Here is a 12,335-nt window from a genome sequence, read left to right on the forward strand (position 1 = left end):
ATTTATTTTCCTGGCGGGAGGGGCGAGGGGCCCAGGGAGTGCAATGGGGAGGCGGGCACCGCACCGCGGGGTCGGTACCGGGCGGGGCTGCGGGCACTGTCCCTGGTGCTGAAGTCTACCCCGCCAGAACCGCGTGTGCGGCGGTACCGGGGGGTCTCGGTGGGGCGGTGTGGGGGGTCTCCGGTGGGCGCGGCGGTACTGGGGGATCGCACCGGGGAGGTACCGGGGGTCTGCGGTGGGCGCGGTGGTACCGGAGGGTCCCGGTGGGGTGGTGCGGGGGTCTCCGGTGGGATACCGAGGGGTTCAGGTGGGGTGGTACCGGGGTTCTTCGGTGGGTGCGCTGGGCCCGGCCCCGCCCCGCGCAGTTTAAGAATGAACCGTGGGAAAAACTTTGGGGGTGTGCGTGGGGACGGGATCCCTCCGCCGGGCGGGGGAGGCTCCGGGCGAGCCGCGGCACCTCCTCGCCGTGCGGCGCCCTCCGCGAGAGGGAAGAGTTCCGCAGCGCGGCGGCGCCGGGACCGCGGCGCAGCCCCGGGGACAGGGCTCGGCCCGGCGGCGCCGCCGCCCCCGGGACGGACGCGCCCGCGGCAAAATGGGCGCCCTGGGCCTGGCCCTGGGGATTTTCCACTACCTGGGGTTCTACCTGCAGCTCGGCGCCGCCTCCCGGCACCCCCCGTGGGACGCCCCGGCGGTGGGCAGCGGTGAGCGCGGGCGGCGGGGCGGGGGTCCGGGGCTCCGGCGGCGGCAGCGCGGGGCGGGGGGCGGCCGGGCTCGGAGCGCTCCCTTTGCTCGGTTCCCCCCGGTGCCGGTCTCCGGCGGTCTCGGTCCCCGCGCGGGGCTGGAGGCGGGTCGGGGCGGCCCCGGGACGGGTTTGGGGGGGGATCCCGGTGCCCGTGGCAGAGCTGGGCTCCGCCGGCGCGGGCAGCAGTGAGTGGCGGTCCGTCGCCCCGGCGGCTCCAGGGAAGCGGGACGGGGGGAACGGCCCGGCCGAACCGGGGCTGGGTTCTGCCGCTCCCATCTCCGGCGGGCGGCCTCCGCCTCCCCTGCTGGGCTGCCGAACCAGGGGGGCTCCGCGTGGTGCGTCTCTGTGATCATGCCCGCGCAAATCTGCACCTCCAGGCACATCCCCGCGCAAGTGTGCGTCCCCTGCGCACACCGTGTGCCGGGCACCCCCGGGCACGCCCCAGTGCATCGCTGTAGGCTCCTGCACGCCGGCGGCAGCGGGAGCGACCCTCCCGTCTCACGTTCCCCGCTGCCCTGGCCTCGGTGCCGGCCCCGGTGCCCGGGGGTGCTGCCAAACCCGGCCGGGTCCAGCCGGGGGCTGAGGAAGGGGAACCTATTTCTGCAGCCCCCTGCCAAAAGGTTTGTTCTGTCTCTGGGGATAGGTAACAGGGGACAGAGCCCCCCCAGAGGAGAGGGCCGAGACCTCCCCTGCTCTTTGCGGGGTGACACGGGCGCATTTAAATCTGATCTCGAGGAGTGACGGCGGGGCGTGTGCTGGGTGCCCGGCGGTGCCCGGCCCAGAGCCGCCCCCCTCGGACAGCTCCGGAGCTGCCGGCACATGGAGCGGAGCCGCTCTCCGGCTCGAGGAGCCTCCAGGCAGGGGAAGCCTCGGGACCAGCGTGGGCAGGGACGATCTGCCTTGGCCTGGGGTCACGGCTGGAGGTTTCCGGAGGTTTTCCAGCCTGGAGTGCCGGAAGGAGCTGTGGGCAAAGAGCCTCCATTAGCCGCCGCCCCCCTCAGAAATTCAGCAGTAGCCAAATAAATGGTGAAATGGTCGCTGTGAGGGAGCAGGGAGCCAAGGAGAAGAAATATCCTGGGAGGGCGAGTGCACTTTGGAGCCACATTACAGCTTGCTACTACGAGCAGTTCTGCAGCAACTCACTTAATCACAACAGAAACCTTTATTAACGACACTGAAAAGCAGTGAATAAGTGGGTCATGTATAATAAGCCATTTGTGTTCAGTAGGTGAATACCAATTTGATAAAAGCTTGCGTGTGCTGAAAACCTGTATAAATCGCTGTTTAGCAGATCGGAGATTGATCGTTTCATTACTGTCTGGAACAGCCTCCCCTCCACACCACCAGTGCCCGACGGGCCGGAGCACGAAGTGGGAGAGGGGCCCTGGGCTGTGGGACGGGTTCAGCTGTGGCCGGTGGGAACGGGCAGGTCCTGCAGGCTCTGCCCACAGCAGGCATTGGCCGGAGCTTGCCGCCATCTCTGCCCGGTGCGGGCAGCCTGGAGGAACCTTGGCTGCACCACGAGGGTCTGGCACAGCCCGGGAGCACGTTTGCTGTTGTCTTTAACTTCTCCACAGTGGTTGCAGCGAGGGAGAGTGGGGTGTGCTCCAGGCATGGAGGGGGGGCTGTGAGTATGCCTCAGAGGGTGCGTGGCCCCCACCCTGCTAGTGTGAGCGATGTGCCTCCATTGCACGGCAGCCAGGGCTGCTGGGGAGGGAAACGTCTCCTGCAAAGAAAGTCCTTCCCCTGTCCCACAGCAAAGGCTCAGTCTGGAGCCAGGATGGAGCCAGAATGGGTTCCCACTGCCCCCAGGAGAGTTCTGGAGCCGCAGGATCCTTCCCCGCCATCGCTTCCCTCCCCACAGCGCTACCTCTCTCCTCCTCTCTCTCCTCTCAGGCTGGTGCCTTCAATTATTCATGCCCCCCGTTGCAGACAGCCTGTGCACGCTGTGCTGGTGCCAGCGGCTTTCACACCGGCGCCGGCTGGGAAGCTCCAGCTCCTTCCCAGGCTGCCGGAGCAGGGCAGCGAGAGCCGCTCGGTGAGCAGCTTCCCTTCCCGGGAAGGAGAAGCCGAGCTCCTTCCTTTGGCTCTCAAGCTCTGGTGTCTCACCGTCAATAAAGCCGCTGCTGGAGGGCTGGAGGCAGCGGTGCCCCCGCTCCCCGGGGTGCTGCCCTGCTCCTTTCTCGCACACCCCGATGATTATTCTATCAATTACTTTCATAAGCACTTTGCATTCTGCCGTATTTTTTCATACTTCCTGATGGGAATTCTCCACCCGATGTGTTTTTCCTGCTGCTGTTCGTGCAGTCATTCAAGGCAATTACTTCTGACACTTCTCCTCATCAAATGTCTGTGCTTTCTTTTCCCTTGAAGAAGCTGACAGACGAGGGGCCAGACACTGGGAATTATTACGTTAGGACAGTGACAGCTAATTTTAATCACAGCGTTCCCTGCGAGGGAGGCAGCAAATCAAACCCTCGGTCAGTGTGGCAGCGACACCGTGGTCAAGCAGTAGGGCTGGGAGGGGGCAGTAGGGACCCGGAGAGGTTTGGGGGGCTGGGGGCTCCGCTTTGCTTCCCCTTCAGCAGGTGCCAGGCAGCACTCAGCTGGGTGCTCTCCCTGTCGTGGGTGCTCTGTGATTTTGGTTCACAGGGTGTGAAGCACTGGTGCGCATTGGTACAGACGGCCCTTCCTGGGCCCTTCTGCTTGTGTCCAGCTCTCCCATGGCCATGTCCCCTGGCTCTGGGGTTTTCTTGCCTCGGTGCAGGGCTGGGCACTGGGGTGTCACGGGGCTCGGTCGTGCCAGGTGTGTTGGTGCCTTGCAGTAGGTGCTTGGCCTGGAGCTGCTGTGGGACGAGCCCAGCGGTCCCTGGGCAGGCAGAGCCAGGCAGGGGGTGCTGTGCCTGCAAGCACTTGGTGCTGTGGGGTGGGCACCAGCACCGTGTGTGGTTTGGGCAGCTCTCTGCAGCGGCTGCCAGTACCAGGTGCTTGTGTTTTGGGTGCTGGGTGTGAGACCAGGGTGCTGATCTCCAGTGGAGCAGAGCTCCTGTCTGCCTCATGCTGCTTCTTGCCTGCTGCCCAGCGCCCTGCCTGTGGGAATCATCCCACGCCTGCTGGGAATCACCCGTGGTGTGGCAGTGCTAAGGGTCCTGATGGGAGCTGTCGTAATGGTCCATTTTAGGGTTTCACTACTTATGCTGTCGAAGAACTGCTCTTCCTCTCTTCACTTGGAGGGAATTGTCTGAGATTCACAACTCCCCAGAGCAAGCTGGGAGCAGCAAGTCCTTTCGCTGGGGAAAGCTCCTTCTACCAGGGCCAGTGTCTCTGCCGTGGTGGCAAACTCCGGGGCAAGGGGGCTGCTGGTGGCACCCAGCTGGGGTGGGTCACTGCTGGAATACTCACAGGATTCAAGGTTAATTCCAGCTCCCTGGTGAGGTGAGCTCTGGCTTGAGCGCAAGCACAGCAGCAACTGGATTTCTTTTGTTTTTAATTTATGCTGCAAATTTGAGTTAATTCTACTGCTAATGTGACAGTAAATAGGGGCAGAGAAATGGCACTGCCGTCCCCGGTGTGCTGGCAGGAGCCCTCCTGTCCCAGGTTGGCATCTGTGGCTCCAGCCTGGGGCTGCCCTTGGGAGGAGCAGTTGCAGGGTTGCTGGAGGAGAGCAGCGTTCCTGTGGAACTGTGACCAGCACCTGCCAGCAGAACCAGGACCTGGCTGAGTGGATCTGTGTCCGGATCCACCCGGGCTCCAGCCCTGGCCCTGTGGCCCATTCACCACCCAATCCTTTGTCCCGGCCCAGCTGCTGGAGCCAGATCTGCCCGCTGAGCTCCCACCGGTGACCCCGGACACGGCCATCATGTTCTTGAGCTGTTTTGTGGCTGTGCTGTGTTGTTGGTGACCCGGGGCCAGCATCCCTGCCCGCAGGCGTGCCGGGAGGAAATGTGTTCACAGATGTCACTGGGCAGATGGGAAGAGGAGGGAGGGTTCAGCCTGACCTGCACCGCTCAGGCCAGCAGCCTGCGGGGACAACGTGGGCCTGGCACAGCCCCCATAATGGGGCAGCTTCTGCTTCGGGTGCATCCCAGGGGATGCCTCCAGCACCTTATGATCTCCCGGGGTGACTCCTGCAGGGACAGCCCGCACCGAGGGCTGGAGGGGCCCTGTGGCACCGAGGAGGGGCCCATCCTTCCCGGTGCATGTGCTCGGATGCACTTGTGGTACCAGATGGACTCCTGCCACCGCCAGCTGCTTTCTCTTGCCTCTTCCTTTACCCCGGGGACGGGGGCTACGATGGACTCTGCGTCGGGAGCTGCCGGAGGCAGGGAGTCGGTGTGAGAGCAGTGCAGCCCCCGGTGCAGCCTCTGGTGCCGGTGATGGCAGCACCGATGTGCTGGTGTCCTTGGCAGGTCCGGGTGCTGTCGGGGACCAGCTCGCCAGGGTGCTGGGAAGGGGCTGCTGGCACCACACAGAGTCAGGGTTTGTCAGAGCTGCCACGACCAACGGCGTCAGGGACCCAGGGCCTCGGTGGCCACGTCCGGAGCTGGTTCTGATCCAGCCCCGTCTCACGGCACAGTCCTGCTGGTGGGGGGTAATGGGGAGGCTGCCGGGGGAGCAGATGCCAGGAGTGCAGGGCTGAGGCAGCAATTAGTGCTGAGTGTCTTGAGTCACCCAGGCAGAACAAAGCCAGAGCGATGACCTGGAGCTTTGTGAAGGGGAGAAGGGGCCGCACTCCACCGCATCCCCGGCACAATGGGGACAGCAGGAGGGAGGGACAAGGGGCGGCAGAGGCTGCTCCGGTTTCTGCACCCGCCTGCCCAGGGCCTCCTGCTCCCCGGGTTGGGGGGCTTCCCACTCCCCAGCTCCTGACCCTGCCTTGCGGCCTGGCTGCAGCTCTGCCCAGGGCCTTCTGCTCGGTTCGGCAGGAGCGGGCAGGGGGAGGGGGCCCCGGAAGGGGGAGGGGGTCCTGCGAGTCGTTGCCAGGAGCCCGGAGCAATGCACGAGCTGTCATTGGGGGTCTGGGGGTGGCCCCCCCTTCCCCTCCTGCCCGTGCCGGGCGCGGCAGCCCTTACATCTCAGGTTTATGAGAGCACCAAGCTGTCCCAGCAGGCGTTTTCAATTCCGTTTATCTGTCTTTCCCCATTGAGTTCATTTTATTTCCCCTGATTTTTGTTTCCTGGAAGATTTATTGATCCCGATTTTCTCAGTTTATGACAGGTAGCAGGCTATAAAGCACCGGGAGCTACCAGCCCCCTCTCCTGCAATGGGAGGACGTGGTATCAATGTCAGCGTGGTGAGAGGGGACAGTGGTGGGTGCTGGGGGTGTCGGGGGGGGGGGGGGGGGGGGCAAGAGGAGGCTGGGGCACCGATGGGCTCTGGCAGCCTCGTCCTGTGTCCCCCCACATTGCCCCTACCCGGGCAGTCGGGGCACACGGTGTCCATTAGGGGGGTTGGTGCTCAGGAGTGACGGGGAGTGGCCCCTCTGTTCCCCCCGAGAGGTGTCCCCATGGTGCCTGGGGTCTGAGGGGGCTCTGCAGACCCACAGTGGGTTGGGGGGGGGGGGGCAGCACAGCCCAGTACCCCAAGAACACGAGCTGTGCAGGCACCCCTTGGCCCTGGGGTCCCTGCAGCCCCCTCCCTGCAGAGGGACAACGGGGGGGGGCGGAGGGGGAAGGGGGCCGAGCCGGGGGTTAATTGGTACACACGCTTCCCAATTAAGATCTGAAACAAAGAAGGTGCTTGATCCAATCAACCCGTTTCTCAGCTCATCTGCCAAATTCCTGTCTGTGGGAGCGGATTTTAATTGTGTTTGCAGTAATTTGGGCACAGCTGAAGCCCCGGCCATCGTCCCCGCCGCTGCTTCAAGTGTCGAGGGGTTCCGGGGGGCGGCGAGGGCTCTGCCAGGATCCTCTGGCTTCGGCCATCGCCCTCGCCAGCAGGAGCCTCCTGGGGGAAAACCCGATGCGGGAGGTGAGGGGTGTACCGGCACCGGTACCGTGAGCCCCGGGCAGCCCCGGACTCTCCTGCTCTCCGGGGCAGCCCCCGGGGTCCCGGGCGATCGGGCGGGCCGGAGCCGGGAGCGTCCTCCTTTTGCTGGGTATTTCCCTCAGCTCCCCTGCTGAGATGGATTAGAGGAAAGTGATAAGTATATGGGATTTCCATGCTTCCGGAGGGACGAGGAGATAGTAAAGGTATTAACTTTTCCGTCTGGGCTGATAGTAATTTGTTTTCAGAGGGGATCAGGGCTCGGCGAGGAGCCCCGCGGAGCTGCGCGCTGCTCCCGGCAGGACGCGTGTCCCTGGGGGCTCCGGTGACACCAGGGAGACCCTCGTGGTGGCTGTGAGATGGGAGCACGAGGTGGCTGGCGAAGACGGGAGGGCACAGGGCACCCGGCACAGACACATCGGGGCCCCCTCCCGCCCCGGGCCCGGCCGTGCTGGCCTGGGGTGGGCTCAGCCCCCGTCCTCGTGTTGTGCTGGGAAGAAGCCACCACAGATTGTTACAATAACATTTGCTGGTGACCTGCGCGCCGGGGCTGTCTTTACAGAGGAACAATAATCTCTCCAGAGGAGATGAAAAGAATTCTAATTACATCTCCCAACAATATTTGTTTTGAGCGAGGAAAGCAAACCATATGGCATGTGGGAGACTGTTTGGGGGCCGCATTAAGCAAGGATTTTTCATTCATGCGCTAATCTAAGCGGAGATGGATCAGGCTTTATTGATTTATTACATCTCGGAGGTGCAGGGATCCCATTCCTGCTCCAGGGCTTCGGGTCCAGGGGTGTGACATGGGACTCGGGGGCCTGTGCCCTCCCGCTGCTCTTTGCAAAATGCTGGGGGCTGGGGAGGGGCAAATGGGGCAGGCGAGGGTCAGCTGGGGACAGAAGGGATCCACCTGCCTGGAAGGGACTTGTCACCTCCTCTCAAGGTGCCAGCTTTGTTTGGCGGGGAGGCGTCTGGGCTCTCCTGCTTGCATGGCCAGCGGCATCGCCCCTTGCTGGAGTGGTGGAATCATTCCTTGGCACAGCTGTGGCGTTGTCCTTTGCTGGGCAGTGGCACGTCCCCGCAGGCTCCCGCAGCCCTGGCTCTGTCTCCCACAGCCCTCTTCACCGAGACCCCCCACGACATGACGGCGCGGGCAGGCGAGGACGTGGAGATGGCTTGTTCCTTCCGAGGCAGCGGCTCCCCCTCCTACTCCCTTGAGATTCAGTGGTGGTACGTCCGCAACCACAGGGACTGGACGGACAAACAGACGTGGGCTTCCAACCAGGTAATGCCCCTCATCCCAACCCCTCCAGCAGCAAGAGGAGGCAGAGCCCCGGGGTTCCCTCCTGGCCTCAACGGGTCCCCATCCCACCACGGGTCCCTAGCCCTGTCCCCTCCTCCCCTGGCAGTCAGTGGGCACTCGTCCCCCCCTCTCTGTGCTCAGGGCCCGGGGCTCCCGCGGGTGTGGGGCCGTGCCAGGGCTGCTCCGGGGTGTGTGGCCAGCAGCTGGGCTGTCCTGGCTCCCCTCCTCAATTAGCCACACGGGATTTGTGCTTGTGCCTTGTCATGCCCCATCACAGACTCGTCCCTCTGCATCCATCCCCGCAGCCCCCCCGGCCCTCCCTTGTTTTCCCCGTGTCCCTGCGCATCGGGCTCAGCAAACAGCTGTCTCTGTGCTTCTCTTTCTGTTCACATAGCGATAAGGGCCAAATAATGGGAAGGCAGCTTTGGGTATTTTAATGAGCCTTTATTATTGTGTCTTTGGCAGAGCTGCTGCTGGTATTACCATTAATTGAGAAAAGCACCAGGGCAGGGCTGCTCCTCACTGGGGAGCAGAGGAGGTTGTGGGGTGAGGGGCACAGGGGTGCTGGGCGTGGGGAGTGGGCATGGGAAGGGGCTGCGTGGCACAGTGGGAACACCAGATGCTCAGGCCCTGGTGCTGCCGGTGGCTGCTGGTGAGGACCCAGGGGTGCTGGAGAGACCCAGGGTGCTACTCAGCTCCCTGGCTGGGTCAGGAATATCGATGGTAACCGCGGCTCCAGCTGCCCCAGTCTGCAGGGGCTGGGCAGCCCCTTCCTCCTCTTCCTCCTTGCTCGGGGCAGCTGTCCCCTGCCACCCCCTGCCACTCCCCAAGGTGAGCAGGGATCCGGTGGGCTCCTGCCTCCCCCCAGCCGAGCTGACGGTCTCTCTCCCCTCTCTGGTCCCCCTCCTCTTCCCACCAGCTGGACCCATCACTGCAGGAGGAGCCGGGGAAGGAGGCAACAAAAATAAGCGTGAGTTTGGCTGAAGACTCTTGCAGGGGCCTCGGCCGAGGGCTGGGGGGCGATGCTGGCGCTGCCCAGAGCTGGGGGGGAGGAAAGGGGGCGGGCTGGGAAATCTCCTGGGGTTTGTGTCCTGAGTCAGGCTGGCTGCCCTGGACCGGGAGTCCCAGGGGGTGGGAGCTGCACTCTTCCCTCCCCATGAGGGGGGCTGGCAGTGCCAGGGTGAGGGGGCTGGATCCACCTCAGCATTGGCGCTGGGAACAGCCATGGTGAGGGGCAGCTCCCCTGTTTCCCCCTTCCACCCGGTTCCTGTTGGCATCTGGGAGACATTTACACTGAGAAAATAATCTAATTTTATCACTGGATTAGCATCCCAAGCCATTTAGGCTCACGTGAACAGAATGAGGAGACATTAATCACTTAAATAAACTGAATGCTCTCAGCCTCCCGATGTCAGGCACACGCCCCTCCCCCCCCCCTTGACTGCCCCGCTGTCTCTCCCCATCCTGGGGGTCTCTGCCTTTTAGGTGCACAGAAATGGAGCAGTATCTGAAAGTGCTGCCCACCCCTGCCCTGCCCCTGCAGCCTCCTCTGGCTCTGTGCTTGTCCCTCCCTAAGGCAGCGGGGGGGGAGGGGGCTTGCCAGGCACCCACTGCCCCTCGGGGCCAGGGGTCCCTGTGCCCAGAATCAGTCCCTCAGCCCCAGGAGGTGACAGAGCCACAGCAGTGTCATGACAAAGAGCCACATGACAGAGGCCACAGCCTCTGATTGCCCCCCCGTGGGGATCAGTGCCCACTGATTGTCCTGACGGTGACAAGTGCCCCGCAGGGACCTTCACCTTGTGGCTCCCCCAGGTTTGTTCCAGCCCTGTTTGCCACCGGTCCCATGATGGACACCACAATATGCCCACAATCCATGTCCAGAGCCTCTGGGTCTGGGGTCTGTCCTGCGACAGGGTGCTGTGGCTGCAAAGCCATCTTGGGGCCCACGCTTCTGCTCAGCCGGGGCATTTTTCAGCATAATTAGGCAGTTAATTGCACTCTAGAATGTAATCAATGCGTGTGCCTCTGTAACCAGGATTTATTTCGAAGTGCTCAAGGTGCAGCACTTCTGCCATCCCCTCCTGGTCATGCCAGCAGGGAGAGGCTTGACTTTTAAACCTTTTTTTTTTTTTTTTTTTTTTTTTTTTTTTTTTTTTTTTTTGTTATTTTGAATGTCCTTGATCATAAAGCATTTACAGAATGGAGGAGATGAATGAACACGGGCAAGACACCCCCACGAACAGTTCTGATAAAATGTGCATTGCAGGCACAGAGGCAATTGACTGAGAACAAACAGCAGCGTCAAACAACGCGAGACGATGTAAACCACCCTCTTGGCCATTTTTTATCCACCAAAACATCCTGGTGCTGGTGCTGGCTCTGCCTGGACCCCCTGCACTTGTCAGGGATGCTCAGAGGGGAACTGCAGCTGCTCTTTCCCATGTAGTAGCAAACCCAATGGCTCTGGAGTTATTTCTTCCCCTCTTTTACAAAACTCACTGTGTTGCCACTGAGCAGTGGCACAGTGCAGGGCTGAGCTGGGGCTGGGCCATCTGTCTGTCCCATCTCCCTCGTTCCCATGGGCTGGCACTGTCCTGCTCATGCCAATGAAGCCCTGAGCATTACAACTGCCCATAAAATTCTCCCTCCTGTAGCCGAGCTGTGGGCTGAGGCTCAGTGACCTGCTGGGCAGCTGCCGGTGGCACCAGCAAATTGGGGTTTTCTTTCATTAGTTCTACGTTTCCCAGCCATTAATTTCAGTAAGTGGCTCCTTGCTCTTCCAACACCAAGAGGATTTTTTTTTGAAGCTCCTTTTTGAAGCTGTGATGGCCTCAGCACCCTGGCAGGCTCGCTCAGGGGCTGGCAGCTCCCCTCCCTCCCAAAGCACAGTCCTCACAGCCTCCTGCCCCATCTCAGGGACTATTTGGAGCCTGCCTTGTCCTGTCCCCTCACCTGTGCTCATGTATGCTCACATGTGCTCACATGTGCAGGCACTGGCTGCCCCTGCAGCTCAACCCATGGGATGGGCTGGTGGTAAACTACCCCCTCCCGATGCTGCTGCCCACATTTTGGTGCTGCCTCCTTTGCCTTTTGGACCGGGAGTTCGCAGCTCTCTGGTTGTGGCTCCCAGCCCCATTTCTAAACACCATAAAATCTTCAGCTAACAAATGCAGAGGCAAGTAGAAAAATGGCCTTTGCCATCCAGTGTGATTATAGGGAGCAGAGCCAGGGGCCTTGGGGCGGGTTATAAATCTGATTTATTGACCCAGCCCAATAGCAGCCATGGCTCTGGCTACTGAGTAAGTCTTAAATTTCACTGGGTGATAAATACTGAGAGCGAATCAATTTGGTAGGAAAGCTAATTAGCCAGCGTGGTTCTGCATTGATCTCCGAACCCAGAGCTGCCGGGTGCGCACCGGGGGCTCCATCATCCCAGGGCTGGGGTTCCCCAGGCCGACTGCCTTGCTGCCACCATGTCCTCCCCAGCACCTCCCTGGGGCACAGGCTGGTGGCACGTGGCCAGGGGTGCCACTTACTCCGGTGTCCGGGGGCCGTGGGGGTCCCGAGTGCCCCCTGACCCCCCGCCCGCCCCCCTGCAGGTGGTGAAGGTGGTCGGCAGCAACATCTCCCACAAGCTGCGGCTGTCGCGGGTGAAGCCGTCGGACGAGGGGACCTACGAGTGCCGGGTGATCGACTCCAGCGACGGCAACGCGCGGCACCACAAGGTGAAGGCTTACCTGCGGGTGGAGGCGGTGGGGGCCGGGGGGCACCCCCAGGACACCCAGCTGCAGGGGGCCCCGCTGCCTGACCCCGCCGCACCGGGCCCGGCCCACGCACACCCCCACCCCCACAAAGCCGGCAAGGAGCTGAAGAAGCGCTCGGCGGACGCCTCCTGCCTGCTGTAGGCAGGCGGTGCCGGGGGGGGTGCCATAGCCCCCCGACGCCCCGGACTCAGTGGAGCCGGTGAGGGTCCCGTGCCCCCCGCCAGGGACCGGCCCCCCCGCCCCACCTCACGCACCGGCCCCACCACCGGGTTCCCGCGGGCTCGGTGTCCTCCCCAGCCCTGCGACGCGGTGGTGCTGGGGCTCGGTGCCGGAGCGGGACCACAGCCGTGCCGGGGGCCGTCACTGGGACCACGCCTGGGGCCCGGGGCACGGTGGTCCCTGTCCCCCACCCCCTGCTTGCTGCCCCCCGCGGTGCCACGGGCCACGTTGTGACCCAGCTCTGGGTGCCTGGCAGAGGCCCCTCTGCCCGCGGGACCCCCCTGCCCTGTGCTTTGCAGACCCCCCCAGACCCTCCCCA

At 62.9% G+C, this 12,335-nt stretch overlaps 1 protein-coding gene across 1 annotated transcript; it reads left to right on the plus strand.

The window, feature by feature from the left end:
* Positions 1 to 460: 460 nt before the first annotated feature.
* VSTM2L (V-set and transmembrane domain containing 2 like) lies at positions 461 to 12,100 on the plus strand. Its single transcript, XM_071759819.1, has 4 exons — positions 461 to 701; positions 7,846 to 8,015; positions 8,953 to 9,003; positions 11,633 to 12,100. The coding sequence occupies exons 1-4, from the start codon at positions 593 to 595 to the stop codon at positions 11,936 to 11,938; spliced, it is 636 nt and encodes a 211-aa protein (XP_071615920.1). The 5' UTR covers positions 461 to 592; the 3' UTR covers positions 11,939 to 12,100.
* Positions 12,101 to 12,335: the final 235 nt, after the last annotated feature.

The sequence above is a fragment of the Heliangelus exortis genome, chromosome 16, assembly GCF_036169615.1.
Source record: "Heliangelus exortis chromosome 16, bHelExo1.hap1, whole genome shotgun sequence".
NCBI classification, from domain to species: domain Eukaryota; kingdom Metazoa; phylum Chordata; class Aves; order Apodiformes; family Trochilidae; genus Heliangelus; species Heliangelus exortis.

Coding starts and splice junctions, on each gene's coding strand:
- VSTM2L (XM_071759819.1), top strand. CDS start 593: ATGGGCGCCCTGGGCCTGGCCCTGGGGATTTTCCACTACCTGGGGTTC. Junction 702..7,845: donor CGCCCCGGCGGTGGGCAGCG/GTGAGCGCGGGC, acceptor TGTCTCCCACAG/CCCTCTTCACCGAGACCCCC. Junction 9,004..11,632: donor AGGAGGCAACAAAAATAAGC/GTGAGTTTGGCT, acceptor GCCCCCCTGCAG/GTGGTGAAGGTGGTCGGCAG.